The sequence below is a fragment of the Lygodium microphyllum genome, chromosome 6 (assembly GCF_053477565.2).
Source record: "Lygodium microphyllum isolate KBCC chromosome 6, Lygodium_microphyllum_v1.1.10, whole genome shotgun sequence".
NCBI lineage: Eukaryota > Viridiplantae > Streptophyta > Polypodiopsida > Schizaeales > Lygodiaceae > Lygodium > Lygodium microphyllum.
In genome coordinates, this window is record NC_141140.1 from 137,492,741 (window position 1) to 137,520,655 (window position 27,915).

Sequence of the window (27,915 nt, forward strand, 5' to 3'; positions counted from 1 at the left end):
AAAATCAGAAAAGCGGCTTGTGGTAGGAGGTGTTGAGGGTAGTCCATAGGAGGCACCCAAATCCTGAGGGTCAGTGATTCTCGGATGATTGGGGACGCACAAAAGTGAGGGATATGCTTTACAACAAAAGATCCCACCTCATGACACGCGCCAAGGACTCACTGCGAATGTAGGAGGAGGGACATGGAGCCTATAGCCAACCACCTATGTGCCACCGCATAGAGTGGAAGAAAGCCGAGAAGAAAGCAGCAGAGAAAGTGAAGAGTCGCCAGCATGCAGAGGCGCGACGGATCCAAATGGAAACCATGGGATCGTCACATTACGGATCGGGCGGTAGAGAGTCGTGGGAGGCAGAGTTTGTAAGTATATTTTGATTTTTAGTTTTTTAAAATTTATATTTCTTTCAATTCTTTATATAATTTATTCTAATATATTGTGACTCATAATTGTTTATGTATATCATAATTGTTTTGCAGACTACTATCATTGGTAGGATACCTACTCCTAGAGAGGTAGGTTACTATCGAGGCCATAACCGCGTAGCCACATGGCTTCACTTCTATGAGGAGGGTCTCATCACTGAGGACCAATACAACCCGGCCATGAGCATTCGACAGCCAGAGGAGGTATGCTTTTCTTACTTTCCTATTAAAAGTATAGCTAATTATAACTTTTTTTCCACCATGTCTATGTAAGCAACCTTGATCTTTTGTGTGTGTAGGTGAACCCGGATGTGGAGCATAGTGAGGAGGGGGATAGCGACGCTAGTAGCCATGGTGGTACTAGCGAAGATGTTTCTTCTTCAGATTCGTAGAGGAGCACCATACCTCCTCATGAGGCCTTGTTTTCTTGTATATGTATAATCCATCTTTGAGCCTACTGCTTGCGGCCACGCTTTAGGTCGCAAGCACTTAAACTTCCCGTGTAAATGCTTTTGATCTATAATGAATATATAGACTTTTATTTTTAATTCTCGTGCCCGTAAAATACATTGTCTTTTTTCCAAATGCACAATCTGATGTATGGGAGAGGGCTCTCTGGTTTTTTTTTTCCAGTTTTGTTTTGCGCATCTATCCATGCGTCTAAATTGCAGAAAATCCGCGTTTATACACGCGTCTACAATGTAGAGTACACGCGCTTATACACGCGTTCCATAATTCAAATTTAAAAATAAAATTAAATATCTTAAAAAAAAAAGAGATTTTTTATTTTTCGTTCGCATCTATCAGTGCTTGTAAAAGCGCGTTTGTAAGCGTATCTATATGCCCGTTTAACTGTCAAATAGACATGCTAATAGAAGTGTAAATTGAATTAAATAAATAACAATTTTGGTTTATTATGTACATGTATTCGCACGTGTATATGCACTATAACAGAAACGAGGCATAAACACACATGTTAGATGCGCAAAGTCGGGCGCGTCTATCATTGCGTCTATAAGTGTGTGTAAACGTGCGTGTAAATAGATGCGAATTTTGTGTCTATATATCCATACAAATAGATGCCAATATAGACGCGCCAGCAAACACACAATTATTTAACCACCTAAAATTGCAATTCACATAATTAAAAAACCAAAGTTACTAATTATTTAACCACCTGAAATTGATTCTTGAGCATGCACGTGTGCGCATGATAAAAACCATAGAATTAAGAATACACATTGAATCATTGAATTAAAAAAATAGAGTTAATAATTACTTTTTCATTTCTCTCTAATGAATGGCAGTTCCTCCAGTTGACAAGCCTGATATAAGTAATTAGCGGCAAGCGATAGAAACCTTACAATTAGTAGCAAGCATTGCAATATGTATCTCGTAATTTCTCTACTTGAAGATGATAAAAAATACTCCCTTTTTATCATGGAAAATTCAATTTAGCTTTAAACTTGACTATTGATTCTTGAGTATGCACGTGTGCGCGTGATAAAAACCATAGAATTAGGAATACACATTGAATCATTAAGCAAATTAAGTATGTTACAGTGAATGATCCATCTCATCTTCAATGAGATCAACCCTTGCTAAACTATCTACTTCTAGGTCTATGTTACCAAGAGGTAACGAAACAAATAAGTCTATCCCACTATCAGATGTGTTGCTATATTGCTCAATAACTTCATCAATATCATCGACAATCACATTATTGTCTTCTTCTGCGTTTCCTTGAACATCCTCACGAGGTTCATCTTGTACTATATCACTCATATTATCCATTATGGTGTCATCAAGCACATCATCATTAATTGTTGGATTGTCATCTACTATCTCCATGTCGGTAATATTACCATATATTGGTTTTGAACGATTAGATATAGGGATGACATACCACCATCGGTTATTGTTTACCATTGGATGATACACAACCTGTATTTGAAAAACAAAAGCTAAAAACTTAATTGTACTTATTATATTGTGTATATGTATCACATGTATACATATAAAAAAATTAGCCTTTGCATATATACCTGCTCGCATTGTTGAGGTAGTACTTATGTGTCATTCTTGTTTTGGTAAAATTTTGTAGAGTCAATGATTACAAAACCACTTGGATGACGTCTGATTGTGCAATCCTCACCATTTTTTACCACTTCTTTAAACCACTTCACATCCAGTACATATATAAAGAATCGTCTGAAGTCAAGCTTCAGAATATCTTGGATCAAGCCACAATAACCTTCCATGGTACCAATGGCATCCTCGAAGTGAGCAAGGACACCACAATCTTGGGTATTTCTCTTTTCATCTATACGTTGAGTTCGAAGATGTTTACCCTCACACCAAAGTGCATTGAATAATGTGCACTAGTAGTAAAAGATAAAAGATCAAACATGTCAATTATTTATATAAAATAAAACTTATAGAAACAAAATAATTGATACTATGTCTCACCTTTGATCAGCAACCTCGTGCGTATTCCCACTCTTCTTGAGATATATTAATTTTCTCATTTTTTTCCATTCTCTCCATTTCCTCATGTAACCAATCTATATCAATATGACGTGGGAGTGCATTTAGATGATCTAGAAATGAGACATTACGTCCATATCTAGTGCCAAATTCTTGTCTTTCACTTTTTCTTCTTGCCCTTGCTTTATTATATAGTGTCACCCATTTGCTCATTACATCACTATTGAGCACAAAAAAACTATTTAACTTACGAAGTTCTTCTTTTGTTAGCACTTTACTCATTCCTTTTCCTTGAGGTACTATAGAGGTCATCCTCAAGTCTTCATCATCTTTCCATAGTCGTGGATGAGAGGGATCCACTTCAGCAAGATATTCAGAGATATAAACAAGGGATGATTACACTAACCAACCCTCAACCATGCTTCCCTCAGGCCGTGCTTTTTGCCTCACAAAATCTTTCAAGGTTTTCATGAAGCGCTCAAGAAAAAACATCCACCTTACATGAACTGCCCCACAAAGTGCGATCTCATTAATCAAATGTACGAGTAAATGTAACTGAGTAGTCAAAATGGACCGAGGAAAAATTTCCTCCACTAAACAAACCATCTCAACAGATAATACTCGAGCATCTTGCAATGTGTTTGGATCAATTTCCTCCGAGCTCACGTATCTGTCAAGATGTATTTGAGAATTGTTTACTTTTGTATAGAAATTCAAAGATATATAATGAAAAAATACAATGTATACACACCACACAAGCTCTCCCATCTTGTAAATGATATCACGTACATCTTTGGATACACAATGGGATATGCTAGTAGGAAGTACGAACTGAATGTAAATAATATTCATAGATCAAATGATTAGTTGAGGAAAAAGTCATCATACCCCAAAGTTTACACATAGTTACTCCACTAATTACTTATATATTCATGGTTAGAGATACCCTTATTTGAATCATTTTGTGCCAATCGTGGGACTTCAAACCAGATAGTTGCTCCACACCTCTTTTCTTTTTCTTTATGAAGGCTCCCTTGAGACATCTCATACATCTTGTGGGTGTTCGAAAGCTATATATTTGTTCCTTCACTATTTTTCCTCATTCTTTGACAACATTCAAGGTGCATAGGGTAGCTCAATCTTTCCTCTAGGTCCAATGCGTGGCCAGGCTCGTCTCATGCGACCAATGTTACGTAAATCCTCCCTTATATTATCTGAATCACGAGCCCCTATCAAGTGATCCCATAATGTAGATACAACATTTTTGAATATGTGCATGGGGTCCAACAGGTAATTGATCTTGAGTTCAGTCCAGTACGGAAGAAAAAAAAATAGAGAATCTAACAAACAAACAATATATTATGTAAACAATTCATCATGCTAAATACTTTAACGTCAATCGAGAGAAATGCACTTCTTACCGACTCATGTCGAGTGGAGGGTGGCTGTCGGTATTAATCCATCTCTCCTTTTAATCTCGAATGGTTAGAGATTGTGGAGTCATTCCATTAGTCGGGAGAACATATTTGGGATGGTCAATAGGAAGAAATCGATGATGATTGTCGTAGATAACCTTCTTTAAACGTGCCGGCCTAGAGGAAACTAGAGAGGGACCGCAAATAGGACATGCATGATATCTTGACGTGGTTAAACCTGAAAAAACAAGTAAATTCATAAAATGCCTAAATGTGCGTCTATATCCGCGTTTACATACGCATCTATATTAGCGTCTATTTCCGCGTCTATATTCGTGTCTATCCTCGCGTCTATCTAAACAATAGACGCGCATATACACGCAAAAATAGACGCACATGTCAAAATTCAAACCATACTTAAATCATTTCTTTTCAAACTGCGCCTTTCCTTTCCTGCGTTTTTTGCGGTTCTGAAGCTTGAGTTTAGCCGACATGCAGTCTCTTCATGCCTCACCTCCTCATGACTCACCTCTTCTTTTATTTCAAACACACAAGAAGGGAAAAAGGAAAGCCAAGGAGAGGAAGAAAGAGAGAACAAGAGAGAGGAGAACAAGAAGAAGCAGCAAGCAAGCATCAAGGGAGGGTAACTTACCAAGGAGAGGAAGAAGGAGAAGGAAGAAGCGCCACCACCCGCCACACCAAACACCCAAGGTGAGTCTCTCTCTCTCTCTCTCTCTCTCTCTCTCTCTTGGTTTCTTTCTTTCTCTCTCTGCTCTGTCTATGTATTTAGGATTTGAGATTCCATTGTTTATTGCATTTTGTAAATCATCAATGGCGGTTGTCGGGCTAAAATTAGCCGACCGAGCACGTCTGATAGCGCGTCTACATTTCAATGTAGACGTAGATATAGATGCGAAAAATGTTTCCTCTCCTAGCATCTGAGGGCGCGTCTTAGAGCGCGTGTGCTGGCGCGTGTGCTCTGCAGTCTACACGCAATGATACACGCAGGTGCAGAGCATTGACCTGGAATGTGCGTCTGACAACGCGTCTATGCTGCATCTTAGATGCGAATATAGACGCGCTGGACAGAAGGTTGACTTTGGGACTGCGTTTGAGGGCGCGTCTAACCTGCAATTTAGACGCGGGGATACATGCGCCAAGTCTCCGAATTCTGATAAAAAACAATATATTTTTGCAATGATGAATGTGACCAATCCCATGTTTGTGTTTATCAGTTTTCTTGTTTATGAGAAGCATTAGCACTTAAGTTTTATGCTCAATGTCTAAAGAAAGCTCTTTGAAAATGTAGGTAATATATGATTTTTTGTATGCAAATAAATTTGTCTTTTTCCTGTGTTTTTATTGCAGATATCGTATCCTGGTTCATCTAGCAATGACCCAGATTGGATCGCATGAATGATACATTGGCCTCGTTTAGTAGGGGGTCAATGCATTTTTTGGAGGTTTTCCTAGTAGGGAAGACTTCATGGGAGAGATGACCAGACACCTTGGCCGCTCTCCCACAGCGGACGAGGTGTTCAGTGTTATGTCTGGAACGCCTCTGACGTCTTTGCCTGGCACTACTTCCCAAACTCCACATGCTGGTACTCCACATGCAGGTACTCCACGTGCAACACCTGTACGTGCATTGGTTGAAGCACAAGCATCTGCAGAAGCACGTGCATCTGCAGAAGCTCATGAGTCCAGCGAGGCAGAGGGTAGTCAACAGAGAGGGAGGAGGGAGATTCGAGGGGGAGGACGAGGCTTGTGTGGGGGTTTCGTAGGAGGTGGCGAGCGATCACCCTCACCAGTAAATCACGTAGAGGAGGTTGTACGCCAGTACTATAGAGTTACAGATGCTGGTGGCATCTTTCATGATGATGAAGGAAGGGATATAATGGCGTACATGAGGAGCATTGTGCATGCGACGTATAAAGATTGTTTCATTGCCTTCAAAAATCAGAAAAGATCTTCTCCAAGATTGCTCTCAGGTCGGGTTACTATCAGATAAGGATCAAGGAAGAAGATATCCCCAAGACGGACTTCAATACAAGATATGGACACTTTGAGTTCCTAGTTATGTCATTTGGGCTTACAAATGCACCTGCCACCTTCAACAGGTTAATGCAGGATATCTTTAGGCCATATCTTGATGATGTTGTGCTCGTCTTCTTCAAAGACACTCTATTCTATTCTAAACAGGAAGAAGTTCATGAATCCCAACTTTGGATTGTCCTTGAGACAATGAGGTCACATAAGCTATATGCTAAGATGAAGAAGTGTGCATTCTTCAAACGTCAGATTGAATATCTGGGATTCATCATATCAGCGGAAGGAATCTCAGTAGACCCAGCCAAGGTCAAAGATGTGCTAGAATGGCCAATACCAACAACTATCAAAGAAATACATAGCTTTCTTGGATTGACAGGATGGTATAGGGTCTTTATAAAAAACTATGCTTTGATTGCACCACCTTTGACAGACTTACTAAAGAAGCAAACATCCATTACATGGTCAACTCCCGAACAAACTAGCTTCGATAGATTGAAGCAGAGTTTGGTATTAGCGCCTATCCTAAAGCTTCCAGACCTTAGTAAGGAGTTTGAGGTAGTAACGGATGCTAGCGCACTTGCCTTAGGATGTGTACTCATGCAGGAAGATCACCATGTAGCATACTCTTCAAGGAAATTGAAGAGTCATGAGAAGAATTATGCTACACATGATCTGGAATTGCTAGCTATCATCCATGCTCTAAAGCTTTGGAGACACTACCTATTGGGTAACAAGTTTACACTAGTAACTGACCATAAGAGTCTCAAGTGGATCTTTACCCAAAACGAGCTCAACATGAGGTAACATCGGTGGATTGAAGTGCTGGAAGAGTACGATTTTGAAATCAAGTACCGACCTGAAAAAGAGAACGTAGTTGCCGATGCACTCAGTTGCAAGGCATTCCTTAATTCTCTAATCTTGCAAAATCCATCAACAACTAGATCTCTAGCTACAAAAGTATCTATGCCAAACAATCCAATACTTGAGTTAGCTAGAGAGGATGCATGCCATGATCCAGCCTACCAAACGATGCTAAGGGAGATCTCTATCAAGGATCAGAACCAAAAGCTGCAGGCTAAGTATCATGAATTCTCTATCAATAGTGGACTTGTCTACTATAGAACGAGGCTGTGCATATCGGCAAGTCAGTCACTTAAGCAGAAGATATTGTGGGAAGCTCATAATTCCCCTTTCTCAGGACATCCTGGCTATTCCAAGACTCTCAATGCAGTTAGGAAGAGCTACCATTGGGAGAGGCTTAAAAGTGACGTTCTCAAATATGTCACCAAGTGTTTGTCTTATCAACATATCAAAGCCGAACATGTCAAAATGCCAGGGAAGTTGCAACCGCTTGACATTCCCCAAATGAAATGGGAATTCATCAGCATGGATTTTGTTGTTGGCCTAACCCAAGTTCAGGGAGGATACAACTCCATCATGATTGTGGTTGTCATGCTAACTAAGGTTGCATACCTTATTCTAGTGAAGACAAACTATAAAGCCTCAGACATTGCAAGATTGTTTATCAAGGATATATTCAAGCTACATGGGCTACCAAGAAGAATCGTTAGTGATCGTGATTCTCTCTTCACATCACACTTCTGGAGAGCCGTCTTTGAAGCCATTGGGACTCAACTCTACTTTAGCATAGCTTACCATCCCCAAACAGATGGCCAAACAAAGCAAGTCAATCAAGTCATCGAGGACATGCTTAGGGCATACTGCTGTCGTGAGCCAAAAAGGTGGATTCAATACTTGCCTTTGGTTGAATTTGCCTACAATGGATAAATGTCAAATTTTTTTTCTTTTTCATTATCCCCCCCAGCCGATTGTCGTGCTGGAGGGGGAGGGGAATAGAAGGTATGGCAAGCTTCTTGTTGGAGCCTGCGGAGGGAAGGAGGCCATGCCCGCTGCCGCGTAGGGGAGGGAGGAACCTCTCCCTCTCCCTATAAAACTAGTGGCCATAGGAGCTTTGATGGAGGAGAGGGCCATGACTCTGGGCAAGAGAGAGAGAGGTGGTCAACACTGCCAGAAGAGGAAGGTCGCCGCCGTGAAGCCGTTGGAGGATGAGACGCCGCCCAATCGCCATCGCAGTTGCCACTAGAGTCCGACCCTGCCCACATCGCCGCCAGCTACCTTATCTTCGCTGCCATCTGTCGACGGCCTCCACCCCCCACATGCCCTTTGTGAGGCTCCTAGAAGGCCCTTGGAAGCTTCCAAGGGGGCTTCCTAATCCCCCTTTTCACACCTTTGCCTATCCCCCCCGCACCCGCCCCCCCCTCCCCCTCCCCCCCGCCCCCCCCCCCCCCCCCCCCCCCCCCCCCCCCCCCCCCCCCCCGCCAAAAAAAATTTCCCTTATGGCTCTATAAGCCCCCTTTCCCCCTCTCAAAAAGGTTTTACTTTAGGCCCTTTTTTCCCCCCCCTTAAATTTCCCCTAAGGACTCCCTAAAGACCCTTTTATACCCTTTTGTTTTACCCCCTTACAAAAAGAAAAGAGGGTGTTAAGGGTCTTTTGACACCTTCTTTCCCCATACAAAAGCCCTCGTAAGGGTTTCTACACCTTTTATTCCCCTTTCTTGTGAGTCTTTAAAAGGCCATTAAGCCCTTCCCATGGCTTTAATGGGCCTTATTCGCGGAGGATTTTGAAACACCCCCTTCCCGGTTTTGAACCCTTTTTGTGGTTTCTCCCCTCCTCCACAAGTATCCCTTCAAATAGCTTGTACGAAAGGAAAGAACAGAAGACTCATAAAGGATGGTGGTATTTCAAAAAGGGAATTCGCAAAGCTGCATCCACGACGGAAAGGCTACATTCGCGATGCCTCCTAAGAAAACCCAAGGCACAACCGCAGGAGGATCGTCTCCTAGCATCCACGTGGACATCTCACCCCAAGTCCAGGTTTTCCTTCCTAATTTTTATTTGGTATTGTTATAATTCAATCGTGCGAGGATAATTGTTGGAAATAGGATGCATTTTTTGTCTTAAATGCTTTAGAAAAATTAGCTCATGACAGAGGAATTTAGTCATTAGTATTTTCAATAAAATGAACAAAAATAAAGTGAGTAGAAAATTGATATGCATTTAGTCCATATTTACAAAAATAGAATTAAGATAGTGCACTCTATTTAGGCATGGAAGTATAAAATTGCATGTCACATTATTAGGCCATATCTTCTTCGCAATGAGTCATCATGGAAAGTGCTAAGAATCCATAGGAAAGTGCAAGGCATGAAATGATTCCTAAGTTGCATAAATTGGTCAATTATCATTTTTCAACTGCATAATTATTAGTAAAAGGTTGCTTGTTTAGCATGAATCTTGTTCGTAAGTTATAGGATGATTAATTGGAATTAGGTTATAACCTAGCCTATGCTTGATCTTAAATCGATAAGTTAAGGCTGGAAATCAATTTACGCGTAGACAATGAGTCATGTGTTATGGAAATAATAGCATAATTATCTTCAAAAGTAGATAGGTTAAATTGGCATAAACCTAAAACACCTAAACCCACGGAGTACTCGTTTTAGAAAGAGTTAATTCAATTCCAAAGAACTAACTATGATTTAATACGTGACCTAGTCGCACGTATTGCTAAAACCGAAACTCCTATACCCTAAATACTTGCCCACATTCACCGAATGTAGGGAACACACAACATAATTGAGAAGTGATCTAGGGTTTTTCCTTAAGAATCTTTCGCTAAAAGATGGAACTTGAAACCCTAGGACTGACAATGTCAGTCTAATGTAATCAGGAACAGATTGTTTCGTGACTCCATTTGATGGGTAAAATAGTCCCATAGTTCGATGCGACACTTGTGCAACAAGTGCAAAGTCGTATGATCTTGTGATTGGATCACAAGGGAATGGCCAATTCTCGGAATGAGGTTGGCAGATTCTTACGCAAGTTATCTTGCAAGAGGATGAATAATCGTCCTAATATAGTATCTTTCTGGGGTAAAAATAATTGCTTGGAGCAAAGGAAAAACCAATAAATTGGAATAACATATGGACTTAAGGTATTGACCAAGTCGGGTTAATAGGGTACGCCCTAACCCAGGATATAGGGGATCTTGCCAAGTCGCAAGTCATCCCGGATCGAGTGCTGGATGCATTCGAAAAGGATTCACTCCTTAGCAGTTGGCCAACAACAAACGACCAATGGAAATGTTTGTGCTTGTAACACATTTAAGAGCACGGTTTGGCTTTGTTTGATTAATGAATTAAAAGATAAATGGATATCTAATACTTCAGGTTGAAGGCCTGAAGGGAGAGGCAGCTTCAGTTACCCCCAACTGCCTGCGTGACCCTAACCAAGGGGGTTGTTAACCGCACCGGGAAAGTGGACCGAATTCACCACGAGAGGTCTCTTCGTTGAGCGCTACTTGGAGCAAGAGGACGCTTGGGTCCCAGGGGGCTCTGGTCATAAATCCCTCGCCTTTCGGGCCCTGCACAAGAGGCTAATGTGACTTGGGAATGGATCTCGAGGCCCACATACTAGTCTACGGGCGGAATCTTGGATTAGTGATCCCTGTGGATTGCTGGATAGCCTTCGGGCGGATTTTGGATAAGCCTACGGGCTGGACTTTATGTATTTCAAAGATAAATATGATAACTTGTTAAAAAGGAACTTGTTTGACATTGCTTTTCTATGTCAAGTGATATGATTACATGAAAGAAACAGTGCCTAATGGGCTAATTAAAGAAGTTGATTGTACATATCCAACTAAATGTGTTAGGTAATTAAATAACTAAAACAACTTGAGGAAAGTGCGGTGGATGTGGCCATGGGTCCGTCCTATGGATGGGTGTTCCCGGTTGGCCGGAAACTTTTCTCAAATCACGATGGACATCTGAAAGATCGTCAACGAACACGAACAACAAGAGTGTTGACCTAGAGTTATAACTGATTCCGATTTACGATGTTTTAGGGGAACGGAATGGGACTATGCCTTATGGTAGAGAGGTTGAGCTTCGCATCCCTCTCGTTTCCCATTCTCCTTGAACCAAGTGCAGCGTGAATCTGCTTCGAACCTGGCGTTTCTGCGTAAAGTAGTTCTCTTGGGTTCGACGCTAGTTGCCGTTAGGAAATGACCAATAGGGAAAACCCTAATTCAGGTCGGTCCTAAGTGGGAACAACCGGAATACTTCCGCTACATGGCAGATGCGGAAAGTCCTAGATCGCAAACCCCGTAACATTCCATGGTCGTGCCGGGCAGAGCCTTCTAGATATCCTTTCCGATGGACTGCTAAGACGTGTCCTGAAGATAACAGGTGGACACATTACAATATTAATCGATGTTGCATGTGTAGGCAATTACATTGAGGGTTACCTCCTATTAATCCTCTTATATTTCCTCCATTTGTGAATAGGGTGGAAAAGAAGGATTATAGGGTGTTAGGTGGCTCCCCTGTCCCCCCTCCCACTCACTTGCTTTCAATGCGTAAGTGTGGACCACTAATTCAATAGATACGCCTCTCTCTCTCTCTCTCTCTCTCTCTGTGTGTATCTCCCTCTTTTTTAAAGAAAAGAATGGGGGCAAGACATGATATTGCATGGTGGTATGGCCTGTGGAGTGGCCATCATGCTCTAAGGGAGGGGAAGGTAGTGGGTCATAAGGCCTTCGTCATCGTCGATTCTCTCCTTCATTGCAATCTTTGTCCTCGGCCATTGTTCTTGGCCACTTCTCCCTCGTCAACGTCATCCCTCTTCTTCCCCCCCTGACACTTGTCGGTGACGACAGGGGGGAGGGGATAAAATTTTTTCAATTATTTTGAAAAAAGGGGGGTGTTTTATGCGGCGGGTGAGGGATATTACAATATTGAATTTAATTTTTGAATTTATCCTAGAGTGCCTCACACCTACATCTTGTTTTCAGCTTTGTTTCTCTATGAGTTTCCCTTTCATTTCCAACATTTATTTAAACCATTTTGATATAATGAATGTACTTTTGAGTACTCACTTTTGTTTTCTACTAATTTTCGACTTCAACCTTTGTGTACCCATTATTCTTTTTATTCTTATATCACTCATCACTTTTTTCTCTTTGCTTTTGTAGCCCATCTTGCGTGAAATGGTTAACATAATGAATCAACTAGGGTCTCGTAAAGGAAGTCTAGCATTGAGCTAAGAGAGCCACTTATTTGATTATTTAAAGCTCGAATTGGGGCAAATGCTACATTTGGTTAAATGAGAGGAGTAAGAAATCAAGAGGAATAGAATGTTAATTACTCATCCCATAAGATATAATGTCACACCACCCCCTAAAATGGTTCAAAGGCTTAGATCCTAGAGTATTCATTGTTTTTCAACTCTAGATGTATCGCTGTTGAGAAGCCACCCTACTAAATGGATCCATTCATCTATATGATGTTCTTCTTGGACAAAATTGCCCAGTTAGTTCCTACCACACACCCATGGTATTCTTTAGTTATCTAATTATATAGCTTTAGTTGAGTTCTTTCACATAAATTTATGTACCAAAAACAAAGGCAATTGAATTTATCTCTTTACAAATAGTTCTTTATTCCATCAATAGGGAACACATATTATTTCTCATAATTGGTTAATGCGCATATCTTGCCTCATAAATCGGGTACAAATTTTGCTTTAAAAAGAATCTAGATATATATCAAAACCATTTGGATCTTTTTCACCTCTTTCAAGCTTGCAAGATATTGGCACAAGATATTGGTAATGTTCTAGAAATCATGATAATCTTTCTAGAGCCCCACTAGCCATCACGATTTTTTGGAAACTAGTCACCTCTCGTGGGGAGAGACCTCTCATCTATGGTATTGATCGTCTCAAAAAATGAGATAGAGCCAAATACCAATGGCAAAACTTAGTGGCATACTTGGGAATAGCCACACTTGCTCCACATACCATATGTATGGACCAAACTATTAATAATTGATTTTGGAAACAACAATCATAGCAAGAAATTTTACTTAAAGTATAGCTTTAAGGAGTTCATTTTAAGAATATAGTTCTTTTTAAATAATTCATTTATTAATTTATTCTACAAAAAAAAAAAGGTAAATTCAATAATTTCACATTAAACAATTACACAATTCATCAAGTTGGGAAATTTCTTCATGAAGTATTCAAGCTTCTAATTTATCTCATTTCAATTGAGTGTCTATTCATTTGGGTTGAGTTCTTCTCATTATAATTTATCTAAGAATTCACTAAGTAGCTTTGTGTTATGGGTTAATCGAACAAGTCTACCTTGGCCATTTTTGAGACTTTGCGATATTATAATTTCCTACTTTAAGATCCATCAATTTTTAACAAAATCTAGTGTCTAATTGTTGTATTTAAATGTGTAACTTGTGTGCAAAATTTAGCTAAAAATTAATTGTCATATAATAAGAGATAGTCGTTATCAATGGCCAATTTAATTAGTAATTAAAATATTATTATATCTATCATGATTTCTCATTTTGAAAGGTTACACCCAATTAGCAATTACTAATTGACTCTATTTTTTTGCAATGAACTTCTATTAGATTTGCATAGTCATTTAACTAAGTATGTGCACATCTACTAAACTAATGGTGGAGGTGATAGTGAAGTTGTGCTCATTGTGGCTATGTTTTATTCGTGTAATGTACACACCTTGAGCTTATTTTACTTAATGAAACCACCTTATTTTAAAAACATGCTGATAAGTTGATATGATTTTGTAAGGTTTTTATTATTCTCATTATGAATCCTACTTTATTCAAAATTTACAATATATTTAGAGTGTTTGACAAGAATATATAGCATACCCATACCCATATTCACTTGATAAAATTTTCTCATAAATATTTTAGATTCAACTAATATTTTAAGATTTCTCTTAAATTTTTTTACAATACTTATATGACTTTTTTAGAATAATTTGTTCTAACTATTATAATAATTTTACAAAGAGATGGATCTGTAAACTCATAAATTATGTATTTTTAGCATTTAAAAGTCATATTGTGAAGAATTCCATATTAAATAATAATTTTTGGATATAATAAATCATAACTTTAGTTACAAAAACTAAAGTTTGGAGATAAGATGACCTTTTTTCTTAGTTTTCTAAAAAAGTATTAAAAATACTAAAAAATAAAAATAAAAGCATTATAAAGTAGTGTCTAAGGGAAAGAGGCTCAAAATATCCAAATATCAATCATGCAATATGAAGATGGATGTCTTTAGCCCACAATAGTAACAAAATCATTTTTTGCTTCCTCTGCTGCTTCTTATCCATTTTCAAGCACTCTACTACCTTCATGATATCCCAAAATACTCTCTTTTGGCTCTCTACTAATCAAAATACTTATGAGATCTCTTGATTAGAGAAAGAGATAAAAGTTACTAAAAAATGAGGTTTTGAGTACAAAATGAAGAGATGTCTCCAATCATGGCTATTCATGACCTCTAAAGAAAAAGGAGTCTACTCATTCTCGAAGAATTCTTGTACTCTACTCTCTTTGCCTAGATTGCGTGTGATTGTCTCCTTGGCACACCGTAAGCCCTCCTCATCCTCCACCCCTCACAATAGCAACTCCTCTATCTACATACTCTCCATGTCCATGCTAGGCATTGATTGCACAACATACCACCAATGAGGTTGTCTTGGGTTTGGGTAGAATATTGCTTGTTTAATATCAAATAAGATTCTACCACAAAGAACAAAAAAGCATTTGTGATTGTTTTGTGTACAATAACTTGGCAAGACAAATGTATCGTGCAATCATTCCATCTTTTTCTATAGTCTATCCCTAAGAATCCAAAGGGTCCTTGCCAAACGGTTACCCCTACTCCTTTCAAAACCAGTTTAAACCATTGTATATCGAATATAATCATGGAGAAGCTATGGTAATCTATAGGAATAACACTTTCCAGGTTGCTAAAATACTCCATGATAGCACAATCTATTGTTGAACGTATTTTGCCAATTCACTCAACTCAAAAAGTCATCCATGTGACCATGTTGTGTTGTAGATTTTATACTATACATTAAAATGCCTAGGTTAGTTACTGCGTATAATTGCTAGGTACAACAATAAAAAAAAGCCTAGGTTAGTTACTCCCGCTCCTCCCTAAAGACTTCCACCCACTCAATATTTTATTTTGATGCCTAGGTTAGTTACTACATATAATTGCTAGATACTATATCCCCTCGAGAACTCCCGCTCCTCCCTAGAGACTTCCACCCCTTGGTGTGAAGCTACGGTCAAGGCATCATGCAACCATCTCGTAGGCATGGACCATGGCAACTCCTCCACGCCGTCGACAAATCGAATTAGCCACTAGCATGTGCTATGTTGAAATTCTAATCGTGCTATTCTCACGTTCATTTTTGGCCTACTTATACCTATTAAGCCACTTCTCCATGGATGCATAGTGTAATATACAAAAACAATCCACTTTCTCCTCCATGATGCCATCTATCCTCTTCTCTATTCCATTTTCAATCACCACATCTCTTGTTAGTCTATCATCATCCTTTAGCATCCACAATATCTTGTTATTTGAATCCACCATTGGTAGCCACTCCAAAATATACACCAATGCCTTTAACACTAGTCAATCTTCAATCGTGCTATCAGATAAGCTTATTGTCACAAAAATCCTTTTAGGACTTTTATGAAGTGCTCCAAGAAGAACATCCATTTGATATGGACTGGTCCTCCAATCTCCACTTCATCCATGAGATATACTAGGAGGTGAATTTGTATCATGAACATGCTCCTAGATAAGTACTTCTCAAAGAGAGAGACTGTCTCCATTACTCCTTACCTTGTGAATTGAATGGAGGATGTGTTGATCTTCTTACATGAGATCTACTATACTAAATTTGATAACTTATAAATCATTGAACGTATCTCTAGAGTAAGACATCCCATGATCGTGATCGGTAGTATGAACTGTCATATGGTCCCAGAACAAGCTACCAACATTCTTAAAAATATCCATGGGATCCAACAAATGGTTCATCTATAAATGGGTCTAATATGACAGCTCATAGAGAACTGAGAATCATCTCATTCCCTTGGAAGTAAATCCTCGTGGATCATCTTCCACTCATACTAGCTAAATTGGATATTCATTCATATAGGGGGGGTCATCCAAGGAATCCTACTCTTAAATCATGGACCTTTGGTAAGAATGCAGTGTATCCTTGATAGACCATCTTCTTCATGGTTTGCAACCTTTACGAGCCCAAACTAATGAGCATGCATAGTAACTTGAGGTAACTAGGTTTGTCATAATATCCATATCTAGTCAACACAAATATTAACGAGTGATATTAGATACTAGAAATAAGAATGTAAGTTCATTTATGTGCGTACTCCCTGAATCCCAGAAGGCCATTCATGGTCCACATAAGAATGACTCTTATGTTAATGGACCACCTTCCAATACGCTTACTCATGTCTTCCACAGTAATCCCCTCCTTCCACAATATCTTGGGCTTGTCAACTAATGGATAGAGAGAAATGTTTATAATCTTGATGATAGCACCCAAGAATGAGCAAGCTAAAGGATTAGACATCCTTTCTTCATAGAAATCCATGGTCAAATGTTATAGTTCACAAGGACTACTAGCCACTTTTGAAGAAATAAAAGATCATTCTTATCTATGCATCAAGATAAAGGAGTGTAATATGTACTTGAACAACTCGGTCACATTTGTATTGCTCCATCCGTACTTTGCATATATCCTTAAAGAGCACAAATATCTTTAAGTGAGATAGTCGGCACCCATTGTATAATGGTATGGGCGTATACTCTCTCAATGGATCAAATGACCCAATGTCCATGTGTAGTAATGTATCAATCATGGCCTCCATCTCAAGCCCTAAGATTGAAGAAAGGTCCCCAATGTCTTATGGTGTCTAGAGTGTAGTTAGCGGAGTGCCCTCTAATGGGCTTATCGACTCAAATGCTTCTTCCATTGCATGCCCATGAACACTTTTTATGGACCGCAATAGGTGCATTGCTTGGGATGGATCGACACCTCTTTGTGGATATTTTGGGGTACATTTAATATTATTAAAGTTTATTTCAATGAGTTAGATTGCAAAGCATGATTAGTACATACTTTTCTCATAGTTAACTCAAAGTCTAAGACTCCTTAATCAATGATTTTTAGTTTAAACTCATCAAAGTATCACATGTGGTCTATAGACAAGTGACACTTTTATCTAATTTTAAGCTTTCACTAAGTGCAAGGCTATGGGATACTCTAATTGAGATATGCCTCTCGATCTCAAACGTCGCAACTCTCATTGTTGTCTATTTTCTCTATATCATAGTGAATGATACACTTCTCTCTCTCAATTTATCACTCCCTCTCATCCTCCCTTTCCCTCCCTCCCTTCCTCTTTATGTTGTTTAGTTTTCCTTTTGCTTCTTTTTCTCTATCTACATATATTCCTTTTTTGCTCTCTTTTTCCCTCCCTCTCATATCTCTCTATCCCTTTCTATCCATTTTTTGAGTGTCCCTCCCTTTATATATCTCTCCTTTTCTCTCACTATTTATTTATTTCTCTCTCTTTTTCTATCTACATGTGTGTGCAAATATATATTCCTTTCTCTACCTCCCTCCCTCATCTTTATTTCTATCCCTCTCTTTTTATTTTCTACTTTTTTATTTTTTATCTCTCTATTTCTCTCTCTTTTTCTCCTTACATACACACACATACATATATATCTCCATCCCTATCTCTATTCTCCATTCTTTTCGTTATCTCCCTCACTCTCTTTATTTTTCTTTCTTATATTTATTTTTATCTCCCTTTATTTCTCTCTCTCTCTCTCTCTCTCTCTCTCTCTTTGTGTGTGTGTATTGCTCTATTTCTCTTTACATTTAATTGTCTTTTTTTTGTTTATTTCTGTCCCTCCCTCTATTTCTCTCTCCCTATGCATCTTTATTTCTCTCTTCCCTCTCTCTCTTTGTTTCTAGCCTTCTCTCTCCCCCTCCCTCTATCTCTCTATTTTTCTCTTTCTCGAGTAAGTTACTCGTGAATATATATGTGCATCACAACATAGGTTCAAAATAAGGTATTTTTAAATTACCAATATAAAGGGGTTATCTACATATTGAATAGAAAAGAGTTATGCTTTATTCAAAAAAAATTTCACAAATAAGGATATTTATAAATAGACCTTGAACGCACGTGATGTATAAGAGAATATACATAGAGTAACTTCCACGAGTTTTCTTATTCCCCTCTCTCCCTCTTTGTTTCTCTATGTCTCCATCCTTCTCTTTGCTTCTCTCTCTCTCTCTCTCTCTATTTTTCTCTCTCCCCCTTTTTGTTTCTCTCCCTTCTCTATTTTTCTCCCTACTTTTGTCTCTCTAGTTCTCTCTCTTTCCTTCCCCCCCTCTCTCTCTCTTCCTCTCTCTATTTTTCTCTCTCCCTCTTTGTTTCTCTATCTCTCCATCTCTCTCTTTGTTTCTCTCTCTTTATGTATTTTTCCCTCTCTTCCTCCTCTCTCTATTTTTCCTCTTTTTCTTTCTCTCCTCTTTTATCTCCCTTCTGCTATCTATTTTTTTCTCTCTCCCCTCACTCCCTCTTTGTTTCTCTCCCTCTCTCTTCTCTCTCTCTTTCTCTTCCTTCCTTTCTCTATTTCTCTCTCTCCCTCCCCCCTCTCTCTCTATCCATCTCTCCACAAACTAAAAGAAAGAGAGAATATTAAAAAAAAGAAAAAGAGAGAGGAGAGATAATATACATACCTTAAAGGCTCGAAAAAGAATTCATTTGCCTTCATGGCTTCCCTCCCTTTTCTCTTTCATGCCTCTCTCCTCCTTCTTTGCGGATGGTGGCAGCAGTGCTCTCTCTCTCTCTCTCTCTCTCTCTCTCTCTCTCTCTCTCTCTCTCTCTCTCTCTCTCTCTCTCTCTCTCTCTCTCTCTCTCTCTCCCTCCCTCCCTCCCTCCCTCCCTCCCTCGCTCCCTCTCTCTCTCTCTCTCTCTCTCTCTCTCTCTCTCTCTCTCTCTCTCTCTCTCTCTCTCTCTCTCTCTCTCTCTCTCTCTCTCTCTCTCTCTCTCTCTCTCAACTTTGAGCTCTCCCCCTCTCTCTTTGATTCTCTTTTGCTCATTCATTGTCAAAATGCTACGCTTAGATTTTCACTCCTTTTTTTCCCCCCTCAGTATGCCATCACTATGTTCCTCACTAATAGTGTCATTATTTGTGTTGTTATATATAACAACACTATTAGTGACAACACCAATTTGTGTCGAAATTGTGGCTATATCTTTGTTTCCTTGTAGTGAGTCAAACTATCCTTACATAAAAACCATAAGTTGTAAAAGTACAATAAACACTCTATAACATATACACACTAAATTTGGATGCATCAATCTATGTGTCTATATTTATTGTTAGAAACACATCTATAAACAAGTGTATTGTCACATCTAACTAACATTTGAATGCATTGTTAAACATATCCATAATTAGAATTTTACATAATGATTTTAATAGGAAAATATTATAACAAAAAAAAGAATTAAATGAGAACATTGAAATAGTAAAAAAATAATACATGTAAGCAAAAAATGCTAATAATTTGAAAATGAATAAGAGGAGAAAGAAAAATATATTACTACTACTTGAGCTGTTTTTTGCACACAGAGAAATAATATATTGTCTCTCATAATATATTATTAATCTATGGGTTCTTCACTACCTCTCTTAGAAACCTTCTCACTTGAGGTATAAATAAGAGAAAGAAGAAGAAGAAGCAAAAGAAAGCTTGGTTATGCCTTGCGACGAAGAAGAAGAAAGTAAAGAAAGAAAGAAAAATGTGCAACTATTTTCAAGAAAACAATATTTTTTAAAAACAAAAAGAGGAGAAAGAAAATAACCTTCTTTTCCAAGCTTGCTAGTGCACCATATGCAATGAACCTTTGTTGGCCCTTCCTTGGTTCTTTCTCTTAACCTTCAAAGAAGAAGAAGGAAAAAGATGAAATTCTTTTGTGTTCTAAAGAAGAAGAAGAAGAAGAAAGCTACCTTGTTTTGAAGAAGAAGAAGCCAAAAATATTGCTTGCCTTGACAATAACAAGAAGAAAATATGGCTATTTCTAAGAAGAAAAATAATACAATGTAGCTTTAAAAAAGAAAAAAGGAGAGGAGAGATACTGTACATACCTCAAAGGCTCGAAAAATAATTCATTTGCCTTCATGGCTTCTCTCCCTTTTCTCTTTCAAGCCTCTCTCCTCCTTTGCAGATGGTGGCAGCAGTGGTCTCTCTCTCTCTCTCTCTCTCTCTCTCTCTCTCTCTCTCTCTCTCTCTCTCTCTCTCTCTCAATTTTGAGCTCTCCCCCTCTCTCTTCCACGTGCTTGTAAAATGGGCATGCTTATAAGTTCGTCTTGGTAGATATGAACATGGATGTGCTCTTAGAAGGGCATCAATAATGCACATATCCCGACCTTTTGCTATAGTGTGAGAGGTGCTTTATATAGGGACACGTTTTATGATCATAACGAAACCCTAGTGTTTCAAGTTGCTTTTTTCAAATCAATGATTTCTAGCTTGAATTCCCAATTTGAAGACATCTTTTTCCTTCAATGTATGAGAATTATTGTGCCTGCACAATGATTTCTAGCTTGAATTCCCAATTTGAAGACATCTTTTTCCTTCAATGTATGAGAATTATTGTACCTGCACAATGGTCATTACGTGAGAGGGTCCTAAAGAAATATGAAGCTGAAGATCGAGCAACTAGCCACTTTTTATTATACATCAAAGAAATTGCATACGCATGAATTTGTTGTAATGATGTATGTTGAAGAGCTTAAGTGGAAATGTCTAAGTTTTGAACATTCTTATGTTGAAGAGCTTAAGTGGAAGTTCCCAAGTTTTGAAGACATCTAGAGATTGGATATCATGTATAACTTGCCATAGATAACTTGAGCACTTGCTAGTAAATAGTATGTGGAGGGATGTCTAGCCCAATATTCTTACCCTTAGCAATGCTCAAGTATGGCTGCTTATGAGAGAGGTTTTAGTGCTCTAGGCACTATGATAAAGAGTAAGTTGCATGCTAAATGTTTAGAGACCAAGAGTTTGGATTCCTTAATGAGATTACTGATTGAGGAACCTCCGAAGCTCTAATTTAGAGCTAGCTCATTAAGGATATGGATTTATGGGATGAGAAAGCACATCAACATTTAATAAGACAAGGAATTTTCCAATTGCCTTTGCAGCAAATTGCCTACATATTCAAATGATAAACTTATTTCTTATGTTTATCGTGGTCTATAATGATACTGACATCAATGTTCATCATTTGCAAGTCTGTGTTCTCCTCTACTCGATTATCTTTGTCTCATTGATTTGATTTGATTCTTTGCCTTGTTCTTGTACAAACTAGTGGCTTTGGTTATGTTTCTTAATCTTGTTTTCCATTTCTCTTCGATTCTTTTGTGTATATATTTGGTACCGCAATTGCTTCTTCATATGTTTCAATAATGCGTGTTTAGTTGGCAATGTGTTGTATTTTGATTCTACAAAAAAGGTTTACATTCAGTCTCTTCTTTAACATGATCGATCTCTATCTTGCTTATTGCTTTTCTAGATTGTTGCTTGTCCTCTTTTCTTCTTTTGTCTGCCTGACTTTTTGTGCACGCAATGCATGCAATTGTTTTCTCCTTCAGGCGAGTCTTCACGCTGCATGACTTCTAGCCCGCTCATCGGTTGTTGCATACACGTCTCGGAGGTTGCATGACTTCACGCTGTATGTGAGAGAGAGAGAGAGAGAGAGTCTAGATGAGAAGTTTAAAAGCTTTTGCACTCTTTTCAACTTAGAATTGATCAATGGCAAAACGTCGAGCCGATTCAACACGGCGGGAGGTCTGAATTTTTAAAAAACTGTTTCCCGAATAAAATATAAATGGTCGCAGAGAGTAGTACTTTGCAAATCCAAGGAGGCAAGACGGCTACCTCTTCTCTGATTCACAGGCCACGATCTCGATCGATAGTCTGTATTGATCATACGTGCCACGCCGCCAGGATGGCTATAGCCCCTGATCAGCCTCAGCTGATTCCTCTTTGTCGCCGTCTTCTCCTTCTCCTTCTTCTTCTTGGCTTAACAGCGATTCAAGCTGTGCTCTGCAGCTCCGCTCATCGTCATCAGCTGCAGGTTAACGATGCGGCTTATTCTTCAGCCTCTGCTCCATCGTCTTTCACGTACCACAATCATGATATTCGCGGGAGTACGCGGCTGCTGCAGGACTCCATCGTCCCGCCGTGGCTGGACTCGTTCGGCGCGGCCCCCAACATCAGCCTGTCGGTGTGCTTCGACACCGGCCGGAAGTGCGTGCGCGAGGCCGGGCAGCGCTTCTCCTTCAACGACACCTCCCTCCCTCCCGTCGTCACAGTCTCCGGTTCCGACCTGGCTCGCTACGGCGGCCATGGCTTCACCTTCCTCATCGTCGACCCTGACGCTTTCAACCCTGCGGATCCCGTCGGCCGCTCCGTCGTCCATTGGATTGTCTCTAATATAATCATCCCACCCTCCCTGCACGATCATGCAGATGATTCCTCTTCGTCTATAAATTCTCTAGGTGCAGATCTCCATTGTGTTTTATTAGACTGTATTCGTGAGTTCTGAAGTCGCAAGCAGCTGCTCGTTTAAGTTCTAAAACCGAAGAAACTACTTGATGGTTTGCCTTGATATTGATTTACCATGCAGACGTGGAGAAAAAGGGCACTACAGTCTTCAACTACTTACATCCCACGAAGCCCACATTCCTCGCAAGTGGTCCATACGGGATCCATCGATACTACAGTCTACTGTTTGAGCAGGTACGTGTAGCTCGCTGCATAGAAACGATACCTCTCACATCTACAATTCATCAAAATCATAATGTGAATGATTAATTCCCATGTCATTTTGCGTAATGTTGATATCCTTCTCATGATGATTGCCTTGTGATCTCCATTGCCCTTGGATGGATTGCGCAGAGTTCCCCAGTCACAAGAAACTCTAAACCACTTACTATATAGGAAAAAAAATAGAATTTGCTAGTTAGATTTCCACATAACTAGAAAGAGTCTAATATAGGAAAAATCAAACTTTACTAGATTGTCAATCTAGAAACATAGTTTCCAATATAGAAACATTTTTCTAGTTAACTTACCATATAGAAAGCTTTTTTTGGTTAACTTACTATATAGGAAGTTTAATATCATAACTATCTATATAGTAACTTTATAAAAAAAAGTTACTATATAGTAACTTCAAAAATAGACATTATCTATATAGTAACTTCATCGAAAAAGTTACCATATAAGAAATTATAACATATCACATCTATGTAGTAACTGTTAGCCTGCTCTTTTATCATTCTCAGTCTGTCATCTCCTGGTTGTGAGCTCCTGTCAGAGTCTGACAGGAGACAGAGGAGCTCTGTCAGTCCATTAGTGGCTATTTTTTGTCAGTCTTCAGCCTTCGGGAGACACACAGCCCATATTGGGCTGTTTTTGTGCAGTCGGCCCAGTTTTCTGGGCAGATCGGCCAGATCTGGCTGGTCGGCCAAATCTGGCCAGGTCGGCCAGATTTGGCAAGTCGGCCAGTTTTCTAGCCTGGGGCTATATATAGCAGCCCCCCAGTCATTCCTAGCATTGTATTCTGCAGGTTCAGCACTGTCTCCATCGTCTCCCGCTCCGGCATTGGTGCTGCCATTGCCTTCAGTCTGTTCTGGTGACCTCACTGACGCTCCGAGCTGCGTGCAGGGACTGCTCTGTCCATTTCAGTGTATTCAGCATTCATCTCAGTCAGTGCAGACTTTCTTCCTTCATTCCGTGCTTTCTCTCTCCTCTCCTCTGTGTTCGTGTTCTTCCGTTGCTCAGTCTCACATGGTATCATTGCCTGATTGAGAGCACAGAGGACATATCCTCTGGAGAGAGATACCTCACTACTGCTGTCATCTGATCAGCAACTGCCCAGGCGACATCTTCTGGAGGCTTTTCAGCCTGCGTTTTCTGTACATGCTGACTACAGAGGCTGCCACATCATCCAACGACACAACAACCCTGCGTTTTCCACCAGGCTGTCCCTCCTGCTGGGCGACTCATCTACAGCCTGCGTTTTGCTGTTCTGCTGGTCGCTTCCACTCCAGGCGGTACATTTCCTGCTGGCGACTCATTTCCTGGCTGTTTCCTGGTGCTGGTGGTCCCTTTTCTGGTAATCGTCATCAGTTATCTTTGCGTTTTGCAGATCCAGGTGTTTGTAGGCATTCTCAGCCTGCGTCTTGGTGGTTGGTGACCACACTGCTGGTCATATTTCGACATCGGCACAACTTTCTTTGGTATTTTGCAGATTGGAAGATGTCTTACCAGTTTTCGGGCTTTGATGACTCAGAGGATGAACTTCTTTCTCATCATTCCTCTGAGCGGAGGCGGGATTATCACAAGGTTTGACGTCGGGAAGAACCTCCTCACACTCGTCCTTCTTCAGTCCATGCATCTCAGAGGGTTCCATCTACCGCGAATGTATCTTCCATGAAGAATGCTTCAGATGTGCGGATGCCTTCCTTGATTCCCTCCATTCAGGTGCCGATTCTCCCTTCCTTTCCGAAGGAAGATAAGTTGGATGGTTCCAACTACTCCCTCTGGTCATGCAAGGTGGCATGCATCCTCAATACATTTGACCTTTGGGAGCTTGTTTCTTCGCCCATCGACCGTCCCCCCGCGGATTCGTCCGATTGCACCTCTATGGACCGTGCAGCCTTGTGGGATAGGCTCAACTCTCGAGCTCGTTCCTTTCTTTTTATGAGTCTACATGATTCCGTTCTTGTACATGTTCACAAGTTACAGACCGCGGTGGAAGTGTGGAAGAAGCTTGCGTATTTATATCAGAACAAGACGTTTGCCCACAAGATTTCCTTGGAGAAGAAGTTGTAGATGCTCAGTCTTGATGATTCTCCTTCCATGAAGGACCACATCACGAAGATGGAGGATATGCGAGGCAAGTTAGCCTCTCTTGGTCATATGATATCGCCTGAGGATATGGCGATGATTCTATTGACTCAGCTGATCACCCCGTTATGATGTCTTCTATACCAGCCTCATCACCTCGAGGACCCGTGAGACACTCCTATGGGAGGAGCTTTTCCCGCTTGTCTTGGAGCATGACGACGAGCGACTCAAAGAGGTGGGAGCCAGTGGCTCCACCAAGGCATTTACGGCCGGCACAGGTGGCGGCAAGAAGAAGAAACAAAAGAAGGAGAAGGTCAAGGACAAGAAGGAGGAGGACAAGAAGGATGCGAAGGAGAAGAAGCCCAAATGTCCCCACTGTGGGAAGGGCACTCATCCCGAGGAGAAGTGTTGGCAGAAGTATCCCCATTTGAAGCCTAAGGAGAAGGACTCGAAGGCGGCCCCAGCCACAACATAATCAACTACAGAAAACAAGTCAAAAAATGGTTGACACATCATACCATTGATAAAACTAGGAACTGTCACCATACAATTGCACATTCAGATCTTGAATGCAAGTCCCACATTGAAGAATGGTGAATTGCAATGATCCTCCTTCCTCTTTGATATTTGTTGAGACCCCTGCCTCCATCCCAAGAACTAGGATATCAGCTTCACTTGCATCGGAACAAGCAGTACCAGTAGCAACAAGCAGTACAGTATTGCCCCCCGGCTCGGGCCATGAGCTGGCGGGCACCCTGCCTTTCCTTGGGAATTTCCTGCAGGTGGCTGGGAAGTCGCCACACATGTGGCTGAGCGTACTGGCCCGGCGATACGGCCCCATCATGTACCTGTGGTGGCTGGGCCGGGTCCTGTGCATCGTGGTATCGTCGGCCGCCATGGTGCGCCCCCTACTTCAAGGACCACGACCACGTCTTCGCCAACCGCCCGTGCTACGCATATGGCCATCTCCTCATGTACCACTGCAAGGGCATCATCGGCTTCGCCCCCTACGGCCCCCGCCGCTAGTCCCTCATGCGCCGCCTGTGCACCTCCCACCTCTTCTCCCCCAAGCAGTTCCAGTCTTTCTTGCACTCCCAAGCTGCAGAGATCTCCTCCATGATACAATCCATATGGCTCGCTCACCATAAGCACCAATCCGTCAATGTCTCTCACAAGGTTAGTGTTACATCAAATGAACTACCTTGTTCTCTTTTGCTGTAAAAGCCCCAAAAAGTTTAGAAAGAAAACCTAGGTTTAAGGCCTTACTACTTCGACTACTCTAGAATTGTACAAGCTCAACATAGAGGAAGTTAAGGGTGCCTTGATGGTTTGTATTGAATGGTTTTCTTCTTCTCACATCTTGGAAGATATTTTGTATCAATTTGGGTCACCAAATTTGTACAAGTTTTTGATCCTTAAAGTTGGTACCTGCATCTTGACTTGAAGAAACATTATCGCAAGTAACCTCCTGATCTCCCTTTCTTACATTACCTCTTTTCCCACCTTTTGTTGTTCTTTTATCTATGTTTATATATATACACACAATTACTCAAAGTTTAAAAATATGAATAACTATGAACATTTTAAATTAGGCAAAGAGACTAATTAAAGCTAGTTAATCTCAAAATGAATCACCTAATAAAGCAAGATGTAATATATGTACAAATTTTAATTTTCAAAGTTTAGTAGAAATAAAGACATATACCTGTATCATGATTTGAAGAGACATTAGGGCCAATGACCTCCTTAGCTTTCATTGTTCCATTATCTCTTGTACCATCATTTGTGATTTTGTTACCTTTATGTACACATAATAAACCAAAGTTTAGAAACATAAGAGACTTATATTTTTTAAAAAGAAGTGCTATATCAAACTAAATCACTTAATTTCTTAGCACTTGGATTAGAACACATGAATTAGTAATAAAATTAGGTATAAATTTAGTTATAAGAGTTAGTTACCTTTCACTTCTTCCACAACTGAATCCACAAGCCCAAGTAGTTTGGGATCCTCACTCATCATTTTTTTCAAAAGAGCCATCATCTCTAGATTAGAAGTCGACATGGCAAACCTACATAGGCATGGTAATAATAAGAAAGTGTTTGCAATGCATGTTTGAAAATGTAAATTACATTAAGCAATACAAAACAAAAGACTTCAATAAACATACCGTCATAACATTGTTGCCTCATGCTCATGCGAATGCCACATGGTAGGTACAATCTTTTTTTTATTGTCAATTGCAATTGCTTTTGTTTTGAGTACTTGCCATCCCCAAACAACCCAAAATGGGACAAAAACAGCCCATGGAAGATACACTTTCATGCAACCAAAAACTGATCCAGACTTGGCATTTATCAATCAGGGAGGGTGGAACTAGGTCTAAATATAAGGTGATTGTTTTCCACTCCCTGTGTCCTTCAAGGAAGGAGGTGACTCATAAGCACATGAGTGGAATTTGTACCTATAAGTAACAAGGGAGGGTGGTACAATGTGCTAAGGGAGATTTCCCACATGACTAGTCAAAAGGATAGAGTATGATGCACTTGCGGATATGGGGAGGTGCATAATGCACAACTACCATTCCCAACAACAAAGCACCATTCCCAACAATAAAGGATTAC

The 27,915-nt window shown here is 40.0% G+C and overlaps 1 protein-coding gene across 1 annotated transcript; it reads right to left on the minus strand.

The window, feature by feature from the left end:
• Positions 1–24,443: 24,443 nt before the first annotated feature.
• LOC148035185 (uncharacterized) lies at positions 24,444–27,562 on the minus strand. Its single transcript, XM_087680781.1, has 5 exons — positions 27,462–27,562; positions 27,253–27,362; positions 26,996–27,088; positions 26,719–26,811; positions 24,444–24,553 (listed from the first exon to the last, which is right to left on the minus strand). The coding sequence occupies exons 2-5, from the start codon at positions 27,353–27,355 to the stop codon at positions 24,444–24,446; spliced, it is 399 nt and encodes a 132-aa protein (XP_087536907.1). The 5' UTR covers positions 27,356–27,362; positions 27,462–27,562.
• Positions 27,563–27,915: the final 353 nt, after the last annotated feature.